The following is a 22883-nucleotide window of genomic DNA, read 5'->3' as shown; positions in this document are numbered from 1 at the left end:
TATTTAAATCTGCTGGATTCAGATTTTTATTTAGATCCACATCAAATTGTAGATGTGATCGATATCAGCCACCTGAATACGCCTGATTTATTTCATCAAGATTCATGAGTTATTCCCTGAGAAATGAACAGAAATATCAAAAACATCCTGGCTGCAATGTTAAAGAGGTCATATTATGCTAATTTTCAGGTTCATTGCTGCAGCATCCCTCTTCACACTGTGTCTTGAACACTCCGTTTTCGCTACGGAGTGAAACATCTCGCCTCTGTTCAATCTTTGGTGAGAGTTGCACATGCGCATTACTCAACAGGCAGGATGTAGCCAATCAGAGGCTGAGTAGGGCGGGTCATGCCGAGCAAGGTAGTGTGATCTAAAATAACGTCGCTACAGCAGTAGCAACTGAATGTCTGCTTACTGCCTGGAGCGTATATATTTTATAGTATATAAATAAATGTATATAAATGTATATATTTATTTTTATCGGCTGTTACATAGTGACGCACATAAGTTACTGAAGTAAAGGCTCGACTCCAAACCAGATGTTTCAGGCAGTGCAGGGGCAGTGTTGTCTGTGGGAGACAGTAACTCCCTTTGGCGTGGACTTGGGGCTTTTTCACTTTGCAGAAGCTTTACATGCACAAAAGTGCTTCATAACACAATAAAGGAAAAAGGCAAAAACCCAAAAAAAAGCATAATATGACCTCTTTAAAAAAAGCGCAGATCTGCACCAACAGTTAATGAGGTCTATTCTGGGCCGAGACCCATCCTCAATCTGAGTTTAGTGGAAATCCATTCTGTCCTTTTTGTGTAATCCTGCTGACAAACCAACCAACCAACAAACAAACAGACACGGGAGAAAACACAACCTCCTCGGCGGAATTAATGACACTAATTAATTTAATCTGACTAATCAAACATGTTGGAGAACTTCTGCAATACAAGTGGTAAAGTTCAAGTTCTGAAATAGTTTATTAAAGTGCGTAAATATCCTATAAATGTGACTCTAATGTCTGACAGAAGTAGCCTTACAGGAGGTAACAGTCTATATCAACCCACTGCTGTTCTTGATTGAATTGAATGAATAAAAAAAACATTTAAAAACCTCCCTGCTTCTGATTTTCTCACAAATGGTGGAGTACAATTTGGAGTGATGAGCGAGGTGTGATGTTACGCTGATTGGGGACATCATAAATGTCTAGTTGACCAATCAGATTGCTCGGATGTAACTACTTATTGTATAAGTCCTTGTATGCGTTTGTGTGATTATCCAATAAAGCTAATTCAAACAGAACAGGAAGACGCTACAAATTGTAAAACGTGGATCCTTCACACACATGTTCAACCTGGCAGCACAGAAGGTCTATACGATCACCACAGTTTCAAGGTGGACACCCGAGATTCAGGTCACCAAGTCAGTGAATTTTACCTTCTGTTGCTGCGTTACCATTAAATAATGTCCAGAAAAGTGGTTTTGCAGAACATTATCAAGTCACAGTGGAAGTTGACCTTTGACCCTCTGGATATCACTTCATCATTTCATCCTATCAGACATTTGTGTGGATTTTTTGTCATAATCAGTCTATTACTTTCTGTATAATGGACAAAAAAATGTGCTCTGTGAGTTCAAAGTGACCTTGAAAACCTAAGAATCTGTGTGCAGGTCCTGGTCCTGCCTCAGAATGGTGTTGGGGGGGGGGATTGCTTTAATTTAGCAAATAATGAAACTCCTCTAATGAACCTCTTCACTTAAGTACATGTATTATAAAAACATTCAAAGCGGCAGCATATGGAAAAACCTCCCTCAAAATGAATCCCCTGAAGTTTCATCCTGATAAATGTAATGCGTATACAGTCAAATGCAGAACCGTTTCCCCGAGTGACATTTAATTTGAGGAAATGCAAATAAAAATGAGAAAACGGAATCAACAATTGACACTTTTGCTTTTTTTTTTTCTCAACTCCATTTTGGGAGGCTGCTCTGCTTATTAATATGAAATTAAATTGCTGCTGCTTCAGGCTTACCCAAGTGATAAGGCTCTGCGGAGGTACAGTCTGTGTGTGTTCGGCGCTCGCACAGACACACAATCAGAAATAGAGAGCTATATATTGGCAAAACTACCTCTCTCATCTCCCCGCACCTAAATAACACGGCAGCAGTATCCATAATAGATTCCTGCGAGCGTGGTGGAGAGACAGTGAAAAGCCTCGCGGTGGGTGAAGAACAAGTTGTTAATTTTAGCGTCCATCAAACAGTCTTTGGATTTTCCTTAGGAGGCATGAATTTGCCACTCAGGGGGGAAGGAGGATGGTGGAGGTGTGTGGGGCTGGTGAGAAATATTGTTTTTGCTTTGGGGGATCTTTGTGGATCTATACAGAGGGAGCTCCACCGACTGCAGCAACCCAGAGCGAGGACATGAAATCAATTGCTTTACATACATTATCAGCATGCTTCTGGACTGCTCTCCAGAGCATTTTGATACACTGAAACACCTGTAATATATGTGAAATTTACTTATTATTGAAGACATAGTATGTAGATATGTTTGATTCGCCCTACCATGGTGTCCAGGTCCAGCGTCGCCTGCTTCAGCTGCTCCTGAGACGCTCTCATCACGACAATCGTCTCTGCAAACGCTTGACACACACCCCTGCTCCCTTCATCCTTCCTGCTCTCCTTCCTCTCTTCCTCTGTCATGCTGATGCTGCAGTTCAAAGCAGATGTAATGCCATGCAGCTGGGCTGAGAGTCTGCCTGCAGAAGCTTCCAGCAAGGAAAATTGTTTTATGAAGGCCTCCCGTGCTTCTGGAAGAACAAAGAGCACAAAAGCAAATAAAAACCACAGTAAATCCTTTGCGGATTATTTCACTATGAATATTATTTCTTCCAAGACTCGGTGTCAGGAATGCTGTGTATATTCTCACACGTTACTCTCATTTACTGTGTGAATTCAGACTTAAATCCTTCCTGTCTATCTGTGTTTAGTCAGAAAAACAGAATCCATACATAACTCCGTCCAGATGTTGACACTTCTGCCACAGTTTCACTATATTTACTATGATGTTTCTAGTCAGTCTGCAGGGCTGAGCCAGCTCAGTGCAATTAGTAGAAACACGTCTGGATGTTTGTGACTTCATTTTGTGACACTACGAACCCCTCTTTGTCTTTGTGCCTCATAAAACGAGAGATAACAAGTGTATTGTGCGCCCCAGTGTGTGCTGTTTTTGCCACAGTGAGTCTGTTGCTCCCATATACTTGTTAAATTATTATGGGGCTACCCAATGTCATAAAGTACATGGCTGAAAACTACATGTGTGTGTGTGTATAAGTATGTGTGTGTTGGTGGGGGGGGTTGTTAGACAACTGTTATCGTGATTGCAACTATAATCATAATAAACCAGGGATTAGAGATGCACCGCCTGTCATATAAATAGGGATTAAGTTGGTCACACGGCGCCTTGTTCTATATTGTTATGATTTGTCTCCATTTGGCCTCTGCAGCTGAGCCTGTAAGCCCTCCTCCCCCCAAAGATAATGAGGATATATCAGCATTGTGTTAAAGTAATTGGGAGAGGTTTGTATTGTTGCCCGCTTCCTGATTTAATCGCTTTGTTGTGCCGTATCTGTGGCAGCGTCACACTGAAGAGACGCAGACAGAGCAGCAGCCCATTTGCAAGAAACGCCGGGGGCGGTTACATGTCAAATTTCTAAACCATGCCTGCTGGTCTTGTATGTATTGATATGGCATGTTATCGTCTCACTGCCAAAATGTGACACAAAAGCTACAATGGCATACAAGCGGGCATCACGTTTCACAAAGCAGAAGGCTGCCAAGTGTCTCTTGCATGACCACGAAGGAAACATTAAAAAGACTGACAGGCCAAGTGGAATTATCTCGGCTCCTGGCTGCTGTTACCTTGGAAGGCCAGAAAATCCTCCAGAGCATTGGGTAGAGTATCCTCCCTCTGGTGCTCATGCTCATAAAGCCTGGCCATGTGATACTTCAGCAGGTGGTGCTGCTTCCCAAATCTACCTCGGCAATCAAAGTGAGCCAAGAGCTTCTCCAAATCCTGCAGGCGAGTCCTCAGCTTTTCTGCCTGTAATAGCACCGAGATTTATCACTGACGGCGTCAATGAGAATACAGATTTTAGCGAGAGCGGAAAAGAGAAAAGAAAACCACCGGGGTTGCAACAACAAATAGAACAGCAAAATATCTATCCACCCAGATCTGTATTTATTTATTCAGACACAGGGATTGAGATAGGACTCTGATTCTTGGTGCACCATAACATCAAAAATGTAGTATTTCAACAAAAGCAATGAATAAATGAATATCAACAACAGGATAAGGATAAAATACGGTTTTCATATCTGCATCCACTCACACTATTCTCTGCATAGCATGTGGCCAAAGAAAGCATTTCTAGTGATAACTAGATTACACTTCTCAGGAAATGGAAGTCAGAGTCTAAGAATGGAGCGAAGATGTTGTGATTGGCACCAATTTCTTGACCCTGGAGGGTAAGTGTTCAGGTTTATAAAAAGGCTGTGTGTTCTCACTGTGATCATACCTTTTTTTTTCCACATCAGGGAGCGTGTACCACAGGTTGCACATGTGTTTTTGTCAGGCATGTTGTAGTTACTTGTTGTATAGCACCTGAGGCGTTAATGAGCCCACTTCCTTGGTCTAGTCATTTTAAAACACCACGTATAACATATTCTTCATCTATTTTAAAAAGAAAAAACCTGTGCCCCTCTGCAGGAATTCATTCTCACCTTTAAACAAGTACCACATATCTTTCTCATTATTTTATCCCATTCTTTATTTCGCTGTTTCCCAGTTTCCTTCTAATATCTTTCTTGATCATGGATCACACATCTCTGTCTTCTTCAGCTGCCCTCTCCTTGTACTTGTTAGTCTTTTTCCTTCCTCTGTGCAAGCCGGAGGAAAATGTGAGCAGAAAGACGGAGAGTGGGAGAGGCAGAAAAGGGAGAGCTGGGGGAGAATGAGGATAGTGAGAGTAATTGCAGGTGTTCAGAGCAGACAAGGCTCGGGATGTTCACTGAATTGCTAACACCATGGAAATCACAGCATGCATTCACCGGTACAAGCCGGTCCAGAGAGAACGCAGAGCCACTTTAGCCAGAACAAGAATATGTACAGAGAAAAGACTGAACATGTCGGAGGTATTGGATTGGCCTCAGAAAAGCCAGATCCAGGGGATGCAGCACCTTAGCATGCAGACGTGGGTTGCAACAAATCTGAAGGGACAGAAAGAAGCAGCACAGGAGATCATTAGGGCAAATGTCTCTTTCTGTTTCACTGCACATCTACTGTTTACTTGCAATCTGCAAATACAAAGGAGCCATATGGCTGTCATGAGGGTCTACAAAGGCGAGATGTGCCGGGGAGGCAACTGTGCTATTTCGAGAACAAATTGCACCTCGGAATAGCAAGAGCCAAGGCACAATCGATGTACAAAGAATTTATATGAATATGTGCAGAAAACACACAGTAACACATAGTAAAAGATTCAAAGCAGCTGCCTGTAGTCCTTTTAGTCAGACGCCGACACATAACTCAAATGTAGTATTTTTGTAAAATGCTGCATTTTTCTCCTGTTATATCTCAGAGGGAACTGTGCATTTATATTTAAGCCAATGTTTATTGTGTCTTTGTATACCAATATATAAAATATATATAAAAATATAATAGTGCTGATTAATTGACTAGTTTACGAACAGAAACAACAAAAAAAACACTTTAAAGAAAAAATATCCATATCCATAATTTTCTCCATTTAATATTATCTTATAGGCTTAATGTTTAGCCATAAAATATACTATAGGCTTAAAATATGATGCATTCCTTTTTCTTACACTCGTTATGAGACAGTTAGCTAGCATCTTAAAGTGGCTATATCATCTCTTTTTTTGACTAACAATGGATCCTGTGTGTACTTGTATGTGAAAGGGGTCCCTTGTTCATTCATAGCACAATTTTTATGTGCACATCGGGTTGTTTAAACACCTCGTTGTAAGCCCACAGATAGACAAAGTCAGCGACTAGCTAGCGAACATAGAGAAGCATTTAGCAGCTGAAAAGCCAGATATTTTCCTTGGGGCTAACAGTGGTAGCAGTTAGATTCTATCAAAAGAAGATAAATGTGAGTCCTGAGTCCAAAGTTGTTGTTTTTATATGTTGTGTCTTCCTAGCTTGCTTGCTAACATTAAAGCTACATTGACAAATCACCTTGGTAATGTTCAGAGGTCAATGTTAAGCTAGCAGTGGCTGAATGTCTTCTTTTTAAAACATGGTGGACTGTCAGTACCAGTAGCTGCTGGATGGCGGGCAGATGGCCGCCCACCACTGAGTCCGGTTCTGCTCCGAGGTTTCTGCCTGTTAAAAGGCAGTTTTTTCTCGCCACTGTCGACAAGGGTCTCTGTAAATAAATTAATCAAGGAGTCTGGTCTGGACCTGCTCAATTTGGAAAGTGTCATGAGATGACTTTTGTTGTGAATTGGTGCTATACAAATAGAGATGAATTGATCGATTGATTGGATCCGAGTGGCTAACTGAACTTAACAAATTGCCAGTTTTACTCCAGTTGTTTGTTTGGTTTGTCCATGTGGTCCTGCCATACATAGCCGTCCATGGTGGACGCGCTAGCTGCTGCATACTAGGTTTATTGGCTTTACTCTTGAGCTGTGGAGTTTACTACTTGTTCTACACGTTAGATACATAAGATGTGATGTATGGGTGTGGAGACTTTAGAGTTACAGGCAATAGTTTGCCAGAGCAACTGAAATGGTGATATTTCAGTGTTGTGTTCACAGCTTGTTTCTATGTGTTGCCTGTTCCCCGAAAAAAATCAGTAATTGCAGGTTTGAAGGCTGTATGTGTAGAATTTTAAAAGTCCATCCACAAAACACACACAGACAGTCACAAGCAACCATAAAACTCACCTGCTTCTTAACAAGGCCATAGCAAACCGGGCATTCCTCACACTGGTGCGTAGCTCTGTTGTGAAAATAGTTCAACTCACATTTGTCACACTTATAACCCACAAAGCCCTGGCGACAGTGGCAGGTCCCGTTACCGTGACACTGCATGGAGATGGAGCCCATTGGGTCACAGTTACAGGCTGGAAGAGGACACAGGACAGTGAGGGATGAGAGGGGCCGTAAGAAGACGGGGGAGCAGCAGAGGTAAACACTGAAGAGTTAGAAATGCCTTCACGTGTGATCTGTGTTAGATGTATGAGGGGATTAGAGGATAGAGCACTTGCGATGCCTGAAGTAAAGTCCTGTACCTCTGCAACCTCGTGACGAGAATCCAAAGAAGCCCACACGGCAAGAATCGCACAGTCTCCCCTCCACTCCTGCACGACACACACACTGCCCTGTGATTGGATGACACGCGATGGATGACGAGCCAATTGGATTACACTTGCACCTGAGGAAGGAAGGCAGGGGAAAAAAAATCCCAGTAATAGATTCAGTTTGTAAGCTCAGTTATTAAATCTATTCAACAAATCCACCCAGGCGATCTTTAATACCTCTCACATCCTACACCTGGTTGGAGGTTGAAGAAGCCGACTTCACAGTAACTGCAGTCCCGTCCCGTCACGTGACCGAGGCACTGACAGTTTCCTGTCTGAGGGTGGCATTCGTTAACGTGCCCGGAGGTTCCGGCAGGATTGCAGCTGCAGGCTGGAGGAAACAAATAAAAACAACTTCATTATTAAAGCAATCATATTGCATTGTTGAAATCATGGCAATGCATCATGTTAGCGTGGGGAGGGGGGGGACTTTTGATTGATTTGATGCTAGAGTGCTTGAGGGAAAAACAGAAAGAAATGACCGACAGCACCAGGGAGACTCATGGATCTATTTCTGACGTTGTTCTGTACAGAAGTTCGACCCGCGGCTTAAAGAGAGTGAAGACATCACAGCTGTAACTCTTTGTGTCTCTGTCTGTCCGTCTTTTTTTAAATTCTCTCAAACCAAAGACTCTTTTTAGTTCTCCTTCTTTAGGGGGGGGGGGGGGGGGGGGGGGGGATCTTTCTGACTCACAGCCATTTGTTTGCCCTATTTTCAGCTTTCACCTTTCACGACTCAAGAGTGCTTCACTTGTCTAAAAAGGAGCTCCTGAGCTGATTAGCCAAGCCCATTTGAATGCACTATTTTCTGCGATCCTTTAAAAGCAGAACCCAAGGCCATGGAGTCCTTTGTTCTCAATGTCGTTCAGGCTATTACTTGACTCTATCCTGTGGAAAAACCAGCAATCTGAAGGCTAACAGTGGTATTGAAGGAATGTCAAGCATCTCTCGAGTGAGGATTTTTAAAAAAAATCTCCTCCAAAAAGGCTTAAAATATAAAACTACTCTTGCTTTGAGTTATAGTTTGTGTCTGATATGGTTTTTCCACAAAAGTACAGTCACCATTTTTAAAATTCTGAAAACTATTGTTCCTTCTCCCTCGTTATAAAATCTTGATCTATGAATCTGCTAGACTTCACTGAAGAGTCCAAACTCAGTGGCCAGTCTTTGTCCAAACAGAATTTTGATAAAATCGGCAACAGAAATTGCAAATGGATGCCTGTTTCTCTCCACGACTTTTATGTGGTTTCCTTTAAGGAGTTGGTTCATTGAAACAAACAGTGCTCCATTATACCACTGCAGAACAGAGGGCGCGATAAGATGATGTAACTAAAAGAGGAATATGCTGTTATATGAGAATGTTTTTTGAATTTTGCCGTTTCCATCAAGCTTTTCTAAGGCGATACTTTAAAATGCAGGTCGACTGTGAAAGCAACTTATTAGGACCCACGTATTTTGACCTCTAGTGGCCATAGTAATTATTATGGCTGCAAAGGAGGAAGTCAGGGGTATAGTAGTATGAAGAGCAAAAATGTCTGCTTAGGGAGCAGGGCAGGGTGGACCTTCATCCAGGAGACTGCTGTTATCATTTTTAACTTACTAACGTACCTGACAAACTTAAGTTTATAGCTAACGTTGCTACGCTTGTAACTGAATTTACAAAGGTGCCGTAGTTATTTCAACCCAAAACACGATGTTTTCCTAAACTTAACCAAGTAGTTTTCTTGCCGTTTTGGAAACAGTGATATGTGTCATTTTGGGAGTCACTGGCGATCAACCTACTCAGGTTTTTTAGGTTGTCTGAGGATGTGTTGGAAAATGTGCATATATATATGTTTACCATGGAAACACGGCTAATGTAAACAACAGTAAACCACTATTGGCTTAAAAACTGTTGTGATATCACAAAGTCATGATGTATGTAGAAGTGATTAGCTCACATGGGACGGGAGTACAGAGAAACTTTCCCCCTTGGAGCAGATGAATGTGAGAACAGTCTTCTTGTGTCAACCTCTGCACAGTGAGGATCAAACATCCAGGTGAGGTAACAGAAAGCAAAACAGTGGGGTTTGTTTGAGGCGCTCATCCGTAGTTAGTATACCATGTGGGCTAGATGGCGGCCGGTACACCCTTAGTGTTGGGAAGCAGACAGTGCAGTCACATGCTGTGGACAGGGGCAGCAGCAAATCCTATTTGAGCCACCTTAAAAATCAATATTAGTTTAAGTGTATGCTGTATTTATAATATTTTCACGCTTTACCTGGCCATTAGACAGCCCTTCTCCAACAGGGAGCTGTCTTATTGCTCTCTTCAGACTCCCTCTGACAAAAACAGTCATTTTAATCTGCAGAACATGGGAGCAGCTCCTCCACCACCGCCTCCAGTCGAGTTTGTGTTCATGTTTGTTTGTGTTATTGTGAGCGTCGGTGAACACTTTGGAGAAACTGGATGTATGGATAAACACCTCACACAACCCCACTTTAAAAAAACTGCCCCTGAACTGTCCCTTTAACCTTGTCATACATAAATTCATTTCTCTTTCTCTAAATTATAAACATAGTAACTCAGTAAACCCCTCCCCCATCCATCCCAGTCCCTCATCACTAACTCACCCCTGCACTTCTGGACGGCTGTCTGGTTCAGGGCATCGCCATAGAAACCCCTCCGGCAGCGTTGGCACTGGTCGCCCTCTGTGTGTCCCAGGCATTTCAGACACCGCCCGGTGATGTGGTCGCATATTCCCACGGCGTTGAAGTCCACGTTGCCGTTGCAGTCGCATCTCACACACGGCCGAGCCGCCCCGGATTGTCCCAGGGGATCGCCATAGTAACCGTCTTCACACATCTGACAGCGCATCCCTACGCAAGGGTGAAAGGTGAAATGAGTGGGCGGGGAATTAGATGGATGACTGAGCGGGAAGACTGTCGGAAGGTCGTCCTCGTGTCCCCTCGGAGTCTGTTGTAATTGAATTAGAAACTCTGATGTGTCTGAATCACAGGTGGCATTGTAGGATGACAAATCCTCAGCCTTTTCAGCATCAATCTGTCTTGTGGAAGTGTTGCATCATTTCATCCTTCAGATAAAGCCCGTTATTTTCTGCATGGTGCCATAAAAAAAAAGGATACTGCATCGCTGGTGGTCATCTCACCTGTCCGTCCTGCAGGGCAGTTGGTACAGACCACCTGTCCTGTCTCTGCAATTTGCGCACAGCTGGTACGGTCTGGGCAAGGGCAAGGCTGACAATCACCGGGAGTGCCAATCAGAGCGTTGCCATAGTAACCATCCAGGCAATGCTCACAGGTCATCCCCGTGGTGAAGTCTGAGCACTCACACACACCTGAAACAGAGAGACAGACAGAGACAGAGAGAGAGGAGTGTAACAATTACGCGCCCCTGCTTCACAGACGAACACCTGCTTGTATTTGACATTGTTTTTTTTTTTTCACGCTTCGGTTTTGACACACATGGACCACAGAAGGTGGCATTTTCCCCCCGTCGCCAGCAGAGCGCGCTGTGTCTCTGACCAAGACTGCAGCCACTTCACCCTAACGCTCCACTCCACAGCCCAATCCAGTAGGAAAAAAAAGAAAAAAAGAAAAAGGAAACATTCCCCACAGCCCACCGTGGAGAGCAGAAGACAACTAAATTCACCCCGAGTATAATTGCTTTGGGAAATATAAGAGCCAAATGCAGTCCGAAAGACCTTCAAGAAGTAAAGCAATTCCCTCCACCAAGTGGGAGAGATTACCAATTCTATGACGTCCTAAAAAACAAACTGTTGTTTTGAAAAAAGCCTCAGAAAAACAACAACTCACAGCCTCACGCCTCTTTAAATGCCTCGTTCACCTGGACATGTGTCACATAAACATACACTAAGTCTCTGATGAGTTCTCGGATAGATTTTCAGTCCTCATTATGCCACATGTCAGATACAGTGAGCTGCATGCAGTCGTGATAGATACAACGTGCTGATCAGAGAAAAACACATCCACACCAGTGGAGAAGATGACACAGTTTAGAGTAAAAGCAGCAGCAGCAGCAGCAGCAGCAGCAGCAGCAGCAAGGCTCGCTGCAGCTCAGTGACCTGCAGTGGCTCCAACGTCACACACTGAGATGACAGGACGCACACGCACCCTCAGAGCCTCATCGTCTGCACTTGCTGAATTTGTGCAAGGGCAACTTCTGAAACGAAACAGCAAAAATTTGACATAACACAATGTGGCATTCTAATTTAATAACTGACTGACCAAAGCTTGCAAAGTAATAAGTGTTAACATTCTCTGAACAAAAAAAAACACAAAGTGAAAAAAGCAACTGCTGAGACGCTTACAAAGTTAAATGTATCATAAGATCATAATGTGCAGGCGTTAATTAAATTTTAATCATCGCTCGTGCATTTCAAACCGTAACACAATAATAGCTGCCTTGTGCAACTGCAGAGGAAGACACTTAGCATTCCTGCTGCACAGCATGACGTCGGGCTCTTAGTATTCGCTGAGCGTCTGGATATCAGAGGAGTCACAACAATTATGGATCCTTTTTTAAAAAAAAGTTGACTCCAGCAAAAAAAAAAAAAAAAGGCTCGATAACAATAATTGCGCTGATTTTCTGGAGAACACCAATAAGATCGCGATGCATAGCAAATAATCCACGGGCATGTGATTTTTACAGAGTCCTCATTAAAATCTCCCAGCGCTCCCTCATAGCCTACGGTGTGATTTGCTGAGGAGCTCTCCTGTGCACTTTTTAAAATCAGCTCACACCAGTGAATATCGGAGTAAAGAAATTCTTGCCTCTAGTTATGAGGGTCACTGCAACCAATGTCCCCCGCCACTAAATAAAGCCCTGTTAACTTCAGCCCCTGTAAGTCAAGTGTGTGAGATAACGGCTGCAGAGCTAAATTGATCTCATAGCCATTAGGGGGAACGGTTATCCCGTTGCCTGATGAAGTGTGGACTTCTGGGTAAAAATCATTAGTTCTTTGGCGAGGTGAGGTGAATAATACATGACTTCCAAGCGCGTAATGCCAGTCATTTAGAAAGAGTATTTAGCAATAATGATTGTCCCAAGCATAAAGAAGTGAATCCTTCTTGAATTTCACAAGGCATTACAATGACACTGATGGCGTGCAGTGTCAATCCCCAATGAGCCGTGGTGAATTTAATGGCAGCAGAAATGTGCTGACTTTACTGAGTGTGAAGATGACTGAGCGTGATATGAGGCCGCAGAGCCACCGAGGGCCTCCTCGACACTATTATCATTCCATCGGCTCCTCGGAAAAGCTAACGCCATGCATCACAAACCGCGGCCGACTGACTGGCAGGGCCCCGCTCGTCACGTGACGCCCCCCTCAACGTCACGCTAATTGTCTTAGCTCCCAACATCCCGGCAGAACAACTTTTTTATCAATGAACCAATGACCGTTCATTCAGCTGTAATGAATTGGGATTTCTGCGAAACTCCCTCGTGGAGCTGCGCACTTTGAATCCTTTCACAAATCCACACAATCCCGCCATTCTGCTCTCGCCCTCTCGTACTCCCTCCCCTTTCAGCCGTGGAGCACTGCTCTTTAGCGCTCACGCTCCCCCGCCTGAACTCTGCTCGTCTGCTCTGTGATGGCAAAGTAATATTTTTGTATGGGAAACAAGCAGCGTGGAGGTTTTTCTTTTTGAAGAGGTGCCCTCCATCACATCCACATCATCCTCTCCAAAGAGCTCCTTTCTACCTGCGCGTCACCGCTCCACTCTGCTCCTACTCTCCACAGAAAACACACACACATCCCGGACTAATGCACTTCATTAAGGAAGCCACTCGTGGAGGACAGGAATTCATTGGAATACATCACTGTGTGATAGCTGCACGGACGAATGAAAAGACCGGTGGCTGCGTTTTCTTTCACTCATTGTGTTTGTGCTTTATTCAGTGTTCCTCTCAAACAAAGTGCGATGAGTAGCTCCTCCAGAGATAGCGTGGTTATCGTTTGTTTGCAGTAGCTCGTAATAGCTTTAACAGCAGATGGAGACAGGAAAGTGTGAGGGATGGATCCAAGAAGAAATGGATTTAAAATGAGTATGTTTTTGTTTAGCAGAAGATCAGAGTGCGCCTCTCTTCTGTTATTACATTCTTGCCCTCGAAATCTGATTTATTTACTGACCAAATTGGGTTTCCAAAGATCAATGCATGTCATTCCAGCACCATCTTGGGAGGTCTGTCTGATGAGGAGGGGCAACATGTGGGGTCTTCTGAGTAAAACAAGTCACGTGAGTTCAAAGCAACATGTGGCAGCGTGAATACTGTGACTGTTTAGGCTACTTTTAGGCTCTTACAGCGACAAATGCCGTCCAAGTAAAAGATCCGCGACAAAATAATTCTCACTAAGTTCCTTTTTATTCTATTTCTTTTCTGTGCAACACGGATGTGATGTCAAATACACAAGCTTTTCAAGACCTCTGCATTTTCCAGGAGTCTTGTCTACTCAGCCCAAGGGAACTTTAAAGAGCTTCAGGCCAAGGAAATCTATTTACTAATGCATGTGAACACCCTGTTTTAATGAAGGAGAGACGGAAACAAAACAGAAAGTGAGACACACAGAGAGAAAATTTTGTCTGCAGCTTCTGAGGCCTTGAGGGTAGAAGTTGGGGTAAATCTGCTGCAGGACTGTTTGATGGTGATGCTGCTCTCTAATTTAACACAGATATGCTGCCAGCGCCCGCTGCTGCAGATGTGGCTCGTCAGCGGGGTCTGAACGAGGAGTGGACTGCTGCAGAGGAGAGAGGGGAGGATGTTTAGGGAGAAGGAGGGGAGGGACTGTATATTCTGTCAACCCCCATACATAATGTGCACAATACGGATGACTGGGGAAATATGTTTTGTCACACTGTGACTGTGGAAAATAAATGCATCAATTCTTGTTTTGTGTACAGAGGCTGTCAGCCAAATTGCTGTGGCCAAGGCCCTCGGGTAGAAGGGATGGGAACTCCGACGGCAGTGGCTGTAACTCATGTTGTCGGTCACCTACAGTAGTTGTTGCGGAGGAGCAGGACGAGCGATTTACAGTGTATTTCACTCTGATCAAAAAATGTCAAACCACTCGTGAAACTGATGCGATAAGCCTCTAAATAATTGTTTGGAAATCTTGTTCAGTTGATTTAACAGCAGGAGTGAGACCTTCTCTTGGACCTAAACAAGCACTTGTGTCCGATTACGTCAAACTGTGTGTGTTATATATTTGTTAACTGTTGTATGTTTGTTTTGTGTCTGCAACCACGTAACTGTGCTGCTGCATGTCTTGGCCAGGACTCGAGCTGAGCGTTTCAATCTCACTGAGACCTCTTTCCTGTTTAAATAAAGGTTGAATAAATAAACAAACAAATATTTCATTGGGTTGTTTATCTTTAAATTCTTTTTAGCCATGCTAGCAGATGGCCGGCGTGCGTCAGTCCACCATTTTTGGTCCTGGAAAAAGTATTTCAAGATCTATTAGTTGGACTGCATGAGTTTTTCTTACAGACATTCATGGTCCCCAGATGGTACATCTTTATGATGTTGCTGATCCTGTGAAAATGGGTGGATTACCATGAAATTTGGTACAGACACACACGGTACCAACACATTGAATTCTACCAAATTTGATTGTGCCCTGACTTTTCTAGCCCAGTCGCCAGGATAAAATGTTGGCAATCACATTTGTGCGTGTCATACCTTTGTACCCTACTGACATTTATCCTGGCAAATGTGTTCATAAAGCACCCTCATCCGATCATGGCTGATGAGAAAATACCAGTCAGACTCAGATGTACAGATGTTAGCATGCAAGATGAACATGGTAAACATTACTGTGTCTCTGAAGTGTCTCTTGCATATCCCTCAACTTGAAGGAAATGCAAACCTGAACTACCAAGTGTCCATTTGATTGTATCATATCTCTCTATTTCCTTCAAATTACATTTTATATAACCAGCCAGGACAGGCTGGGAGATTTCTATGCTTTGGTAGCTTTCTCTGTAAGATCGGTGTCCCAGAGGTTTTCCTTTCATATCTGCTGTTATTCAGGCAGAGGAAACTTCCTCATTTTCATTTGACGATGCATCAGGTTGGTGGTGACTAAGTTTCCCACCGCCGTCAAAACTAATTTAATCTCGGGGAAAAAGGTTGAAACCTTTTCAAACCAGCGGTCTCTGACAGTGTGACTGGAAACCAAGGCGAGCAGACAGAGTGTGCACATTGTTTATCTTCCTGTTTATTTTCGTGTAAAATAAATGCGCTGCTTGTGAGGAGATAAGTGAAGCGTGCTGAATGGGATCAGCGGGAGAAATTACATGGTAAGATTCATTCTAACTGACTACAACTGTCTTCTTTTTGCTCATTCTCGGTTCCTTTCCCCCCTCACTGTCGCTCCTCATATTCCATCACGCTGATACAGGCCAGGCATCTCAGGGCTTAGCCGGCAACAAATACAGCCCACCAGAGAGATTAGGGGGCTGAATAAGCCAGTACTAGAGCCGGCTTCGCTCTCTATCAGTTTGTCTGCCTCAACTTTCTCCCATAGATTTTTCTAACTAATGACCTTAGAGAGCTGAAGATGGCATTTAAGCAGGCATTTGGGAAACGCACGCCCCGGCTTCCTCCGTCTCATTCTAAAGCAGCCCTCTGTTGGTAAACACTGACTCACAGCGTCCTCCATTTTAGCCTAGCATTCTAATGAGGATTGCGATGAGCAGCATGTTTGGTAATTTCTTCATCCGTACTCCTAATTGATGCAATGAGACAGGTACTCTGGGTTTATGGCCTTTATTAGGCCGACTTCAATGTATTTTGCTGGAGGAGCCCCTGGTGGTCCCGTTCCCCTTCACAGACCAAGACAGCAAAAAAAAAAAAGGACCGCCTCCACCAGAACTGCAGTGGGCGCGACATTTAGCTATGCAAAAACACTGTGCATTATTCAAAAATTTGGCCCCGCACAAATGTCAAAGTGAGAAACAAGCATATGCTGTTATGAAACAGAAGAAAAGAACAGAAAGAGCGTATTTATTCGGCGGTTTGTAGAGCAGATGCACATGCAGCATCCAGGTATTTGTGGTCAGCAGAGTGCAGCTTACTACTGGCCACATGATAATTGCTAGATGTGGTTTAACTGGAAGTTCAAGGTATTTTATTTTTTTTTTTCCTGGGAGGTTGAGTTGGCGATTCATTCAGCATCCGAGTCAAAGTACAACCAAACAGCCGAAGCAATTTTTGCAACGGAGCAATTTACAGACGACAATTTAGAGTGTGAACGGCAGCAGTGGTGCAGGAAACCTCGTGTCTCGTGGTCCTTATAACAGGCATCTTAAACATCATCTTTAACATCACCTAGTCTTTGCATTGGGCAAATGATCCATAGCACACAGTGGAAAAAAAGGTACTTTGGACTCTAATTTGCAGCTAAATTTACTAGTTTTTTCTCAAATTATGTTTATAATTCGTTTGTTTACATTCACACAAAGTAAAAAGATAATTTCTCATGAAGACTACACACCATTTTTTTGGCTTTTTTACAACTTAATTTCTTTCATTTGGGAAAAAAGCTAATATTTACTCTTACATTTAAGTATAGTTTTTACTTTTGAAATAAACCAATGCTTAGATTTAAAGTAATAATAATATAATAGCATTTGTTACATTTTACCAGAAACAAAAGCTACATTTGCTATAAAAAGATAAAACTGAAAAAACATTTTGTTACAGTCAATACATGTACAGACACCAATCACTTGGGTCCACATCGATTCACGCCTTCAGATCTTTAATGCTTTGGTGCGAGTCACATGAGAGGAATCGACAAAATGTTTTCGTGCAGGTGATGAATTGGAAATAACTGGGACTAACCGTTAATGGGCTATTAACCTAATCAATATGTGATTTCTCATTAATAATGTCTCATTGACATGGATACGAGGGAAAGTCCAGCGTATGACCCATCCAACCACCCCACCATCACACAACTTGGACATTTCTTGTTCTTTACACTACTAGATTTATGGAAATGTCACTACTTTTCCAGGTATTTTATCATAAATTGGACACAATTTACATTTTGCCGTGATGATGTGCACTTGATAAACAGTTAAGCGATCCCCAAAGTTGTTTCAACTAAGCCTGCAAATGTCTGCATGAAATTTCATAACCAATCCATCCAGTGGTTGTTGGGATATTTCAGTGGTTGGCAGACCGATGTACAGATTGACACTGCATCCCCCTAAAGCCGCACCGCAAGCTAGCATGGCTAAAAATGAACTGTCAAAATCAGAGCACCAGAGGCTGAGCTATCCTGACTGGATCATACATTTACTGTAATGCAACAAGACCCTCCCTGCCTGGTAAATACTTTTCACACCTCAGGAACACAGACTTTCTGTAAAAAAAATGTGTAGTCTCTCTTTTTGCTTGAGTCAGTGTCTCACTGAAGACAGAGCTGCCTCTGGATACACAGAAGGAATCGGCTCAATCCCATTTCCAAATTTTACTCCCTCTCGGCATTTTTTGAGTGGCCTCTTGCCCCTCAGAACGTAGTTACGAGGAGTTAAGGTTGAAATCTTACTCCATTAAATGGGACAACCCTTCAAGACCCCCCAAACACATCAGCAGACGTCGATGACGTTAACGTAAATAGATGCGATCGGACATTTTGAATGTGCCGTCTTCAGCTGTGGTGAAAAAGCAAGGACGCTAATGGATGCCCACAACTTGACATTATCACTCAAGTCATCAATCACAAAAGAAAGCTAGCAGTGCTTTATAGGCTAATCAGAGCAACCAGTATTCCTACCTCGCCAGTCTGGACTGACTTCACTGCGGGAGTGCACAGTTGAAATTGTTACACTGTCATGCACAAATCAGGAACAACAATGGGTAGAACTAGCTAGCTAGGTAGCTACCGAGACATGTTTTATGCTTGTTATAAACAAAAGGACCATCATTTATTGAAGACATAGTTCTCATAACCCTTGGTTTGAAGCACATCTCTGAAACACCTTTGTTTTGGAGATCCACAAACTTCACCCTACCTCTCTTATCCCAACAAGAATTGGGATACCCTACCCCTTAAAGTGAAAAGACTATTTTTATATAGTTATTATTAATGCCTGTGCTCGGGTCCGATCACATATAAGAATCACATATAAATACATTACCTCATCGCGATCCATCCTGCGGTCTTTCTGTCACTGGCTTCCAAAACAAATGCAAAGATCTTTTGAAACAGCAGGTGCTGGTGTTGTACCGCTGTTGTCAAAAGGAGCCGCTAAAAAGAGAAGTTCCTCGTATTCACTTTAACGTGAAGCCGCAAAATATATGCAGCGGTAGGGCCAAGAGGAATGGGCAAGTGGTACATTGGAATCGGGTTATTACACAACTGTTGACTTTGCCCTCTAATTGCCCCATCAGTCATTTTTTGTTCAGACACGTACTTACATGACATTGTCCTCTGAAGATGTAAGTACAAGTGTGGTTCAGTGTTGAGGACTAACTCCAGTCTATTAGAGAGCAGAGAGCTCTAATACAGCACCCTAATGCTCAATTCCCAGCAGAGACTACAGTGTCAAGAGCATCATGTGTTTCATTTGTTTGGCTGATTAATGAGCACTCCCCTGCAGTGTGGGCTGCTGAGAAAATGGAGTGTCTTCGCTTTTATTTATACGTAACAATCCTCTCTCTCCTTCTTCAACACTCTCCCTCAAAGCGTATGAATTATGACCTTTGCCAGATTTGGAATGAAAGCAAGTCCGGTCCAACGCTGAAATAAAAATGTACAGTCCAAAACTGTGAAAACACATGCGTCACACACAGCTTTTCTTTTTTTTTTGTATCTGAAGGACATATGTTTGACTTCATCAGCCCTGCGGCACCAGAGCTCGGCAGAAAATTGCAGTTTGCTCGTCCCACCACAAATATTATCATTTCCAATCTGTTGTGTTGCGCTAGAGCAAATAGAACCGACACAACTTAGAGAGTGTTAATAAATCATGATTATGATGCACCATTGGCTGCAGCTTCCCTCGGCAGCCACAGAATAAACTCAAGCCCAGTTCTGTCTGTGGGCACACCCTGCATGATGATAGAAGTCGTTAGGTAATTAAACAGCAATTAAGATTCTGATAGGAGAAACAGCAGGTTGGTCCGCCCTCGTGGTGACAAATGATGAACAGGGTGTCTCTAATCGACTTACTTTGATAGTTCCCCTTGACCTGAACTTATAGATTTATGGAGAGCTTCTGCTGTTTGTTTGCTTGCTTCCTTCTTTTTTATTAAAGACAAGCCAGCAGGCCTTCAGAAGATGACATGCCACCATCCATTTGAAAGAGAAAGGCTAATTTTAACGAGCCGCCTTTTCCTGACAGGCAGCTGCTATTCAACCCGAGAGTTTCATGCCAGAGGACAAAACACGGGGGAATTTTGATCCATGACTCAGAGGACACATCTTGTTCCATATTTAACACTCATTCATCACTTGCATGGCACTTGTGCCATGTAAATATTTAAAAACACAATGAGAAGCGTGTGTGTGTGTGTGTGTGTGTTACTATATATATATATATATATATATATATATATATATATATATATATATATATATATATATATATATGTATACATATATATATTAGGGCTGTCAGCGCTAACGCGATAATAGCGCGTTGACGCAAATTCCTGTTAACGACGTTAATTTTTTTGACGCGCGATTAACGCATGTTATGACCCTCGGCCTGCTCGGTAGTTTGGGAAATCAGAAGGCGATGCAGCAGTAACGTTGTGGATGGCAAGCGGAAACAAACCTCCTTGAGCAGAAATGGATAATGAAAAAGGTCTTTTGAGTTCAGTTTAAGTTCAGCTTCACAGCCGTGCCAGATGGTTCTCTCGCCAAGAACAAAGTTATTTGCATTTACTGTCGATGTAAACTGAGTTACCAACCGAGTATGTTGAGTCTCCCCGCCCACGGCTCGTTCATCATCCCTCACCAGAGATCCTGAGATGTAAGACATTTGATTGACTTATATGCATGCCCTAGAGCCTGCAACAGCCAATGAGTGATCGTGTAGGCTCTCTCTTCTTTCTCCTCTCACCTACACGCCAGCCTCCAGGTGATTGATGCATCATCTAGCCGATGAGATTTCAAATCTAGCAATATATAGTTTACATACATTTTTAAAGCCCTGAACGTGGAATTTATGTAGTTTAAAGTGTTTTGCTCTTTAATTACACTCTTTTCGCTCGTCAGCACAGCTCGTCTGGCGTAATCCAAGTCTCCGGATGATGGAGACAGTCTGGAGAACAAGTCGTAGTAATCATGAAAATGAAGGGAGTGGGTGATTGCAGTTATGACCATGTAAGGCCATTGCATTCTTTCTCATGGCCAGCAGGGGTCAACTCCACAGGTTTCAAAAACAAGTCTGACTGTGTGTAAGCTTATGAGAAAATACTTCTCACTTGAATTATTACCTCAGTAAGCATTTCCCCAATGAGTTTATGGTCTCAATCACTAGTTTGAAGTCTCCCTCAATACAGAATGATGCTCATTGTGTACATTATGGTCCAATTTTGTGTAAAATAGACAATAAAGCTGGGTATGCTTTTGGTCATGGCTACCTTGTGAGTGACAATTTGCTACATCATTGTGTCCTTGGGTTCTCAGTCAGATCCAGTGAGAATATCCTCCCAACCCTCTTGTCCAAATATGGTGACTTCTGGCTCCAAAAACCAAAGATGGCAACTCGCCAAGTTGGTTTACACATAAGTTAGACAGGTTCATTTATAAATAATCAAGAACACGAGCACGTCTGCGTTCGGATCGCCCCAAAAACTCTCTCCTTTCGTCTGACACTTTCAATCTTCTCCAAGAACAGGAAAAACAAAACTGACTTTTTCAGTTTTTCTTTCACACCTGCTCGCTCATTTCATGGTTGGCCCCGAATCCTGTTCTACATAGCAGCACTTACAAATTACACGTGGCATGAAAGAACCAGAATTTTGGATCCTTAAACAAATGAAATTAAAAAGACAGGAAAGCACACGGGGAGTGGGAACTTAAGACGAGTCTGCACAGAAGGGAGTCAAGGACTAAGTCAAGGTGACTTGGGAGAGCAGGTGCAATCCTAGCTGAGAGGATGAAGGAGGCAGAAGACAGCAAGAGGCTGAACAGGGAGTCTGGGGAACAAGGAGAGGCAGAGAGAACAAGTGTGAGTGTGTGTGTGTCGGTGTGTGTGTGTGTGCGTGTGTGTGTGAAAGAGAGAGAGACATCCAGATTGAGAAGAGGCATAAGAGACACAGAAAATCTGCAAGCAAATTAGACATCATTAGCCAAGAGGCGGTTAACAAGTCTAATTAGGGGGGAGGCAGGCAGGCAGTGATACCAGACTTGCTTCCGGACCTCAGACGCACTCACACACAGTCATATAAACACACACACACACACACGCACAGTCGCAAACATAACACACACTCACAGCCAAAAGCTTCAGGCATCTCCTAACTAGGTCAGATCTGTGATACTTTAAGGCTGAGGGTAGGAGGGAGAGATAGAGAGGAAGAAAGAGATTGAAGAAAGATAAAAGATGGAGGGTGGGACCTTGGATGGGAGAGTTGTCTGCTCTTGGTGAGATGGAGAGACATGTTTAAAAGCTGTGAGAGCGAGATAGTGTGGAGAAGACTTCAGGAGAGAACGACAGATAGTGCGTGTAGTACTCACTCACAGAAACACAAACACATATAAATAACTGCAAAGCGGTTCTGACTTGTTTACACGACCAGCAGCTGCTGTTTTACTTCTGTCATTTACAGGACGTTGCGTTCAGGACACAAAATCTAAAAGAATACCGCAGCTGCTGTTATTATCTCCCATGAAAATGACACACTCCTGGTTTAGCCGGTATTATACAGATTAGTTGTGTGAAATGAGGATATTGCTGTATTAGTACAGCCATCCAGTTCTCAGCTTGAGTGATAGCTTGCCAATGCTCCTCAGGGATGACTGAGTTACATTCCCTTGAAGCGATGATGACTGAATGTCAGTTCTGGAAAGACACAGAAAAATGGTTCAGCGGGAACAGCCTGCATCTCTTTCTGTTCCCTGCGCGCTCTCAGAGGCACACATCTGATGATCCTTTATCTCACTGAACGCTGGCTGAACGCTTCACAGGGAACGGCTTCATCGCCTAACCAGCAACATGGATCCGTTAAATATTCCATAATAATACGACAACATACTATGTGTTTAACATTTGGGGAAACGCTTGTTGCTACAGCCAAGGCTAATAGTGGTAGTTGGTTTCAAGTACAACCGCAACTCCAAAATAGTTTGGACGCTGTGTAAAACATAAATAAAACAGGATGTGATCATTTGCGGATCATATCTGAAACGTAGTCCATTGAAAAGTATAAACACAATACTTGTTTGTGTTTTATCCCATCGTCTGTGTTGATGATTGTAAATATATACGCTGGAAAGATGCTCCTTTCATAAAACTGGT

At 43.0% G+C, this 22883-nt stretch overlaps 1 protein-coding gene across 1 annotated transcript in view; it reads right to left on the bottom strand.

Annotated features, from left to right (window-relative positions):
- lamc3 (laminin, gamma 3) overlaps window positions 1–22883 on the bottom strand; it is a 116116-nt gene that overhangs the window by 10853 nt on the left and 82380 nt on the right. The window contains exons 13-19 of the mRNA XM_073478265.1: window positions 10529–10717; window positions 9993–10238; window positions 7558–7711; window positions 7312–7454; window positions 6965–7143; window positions 3914–4094; window positions 2558–2802 (exon numbers count right to left, since the gene is read on the bottom strand). Coding sequence (XP_073334366.1) covers window positions 2558–2802; window positions 3914–4094; window positions 6965–7143; window positions 7312–7454; window positions 7558–7711; window positions 9993–10238; window positions 10529–10717 — 1337 coding nt within the window. The remainder of the gene's footprint in view (window positions 1–2557; window positions 2803–3913; window positions 4095–6964; window positions 7144–7311; window positions 7455–7557; window positions 7712–9992; window positions 10239–10528; window positions 10718–22883) is intronic.

This window comes from Pagrus major, chromosome 12, assembly GCF_040436345.1.
Source record: "Pagrus major chromosome 12, Pma_NU_1.0".
Taxonomy (NCBI): Eukaryota; Metazoa; Chordata; class Actinopteri; order Spariformes; family Sparidae; genus Pagrus; species Pagrus major.
This window is presented reverse-complemented; position numbering and strand designations above follow the sequence as displayed.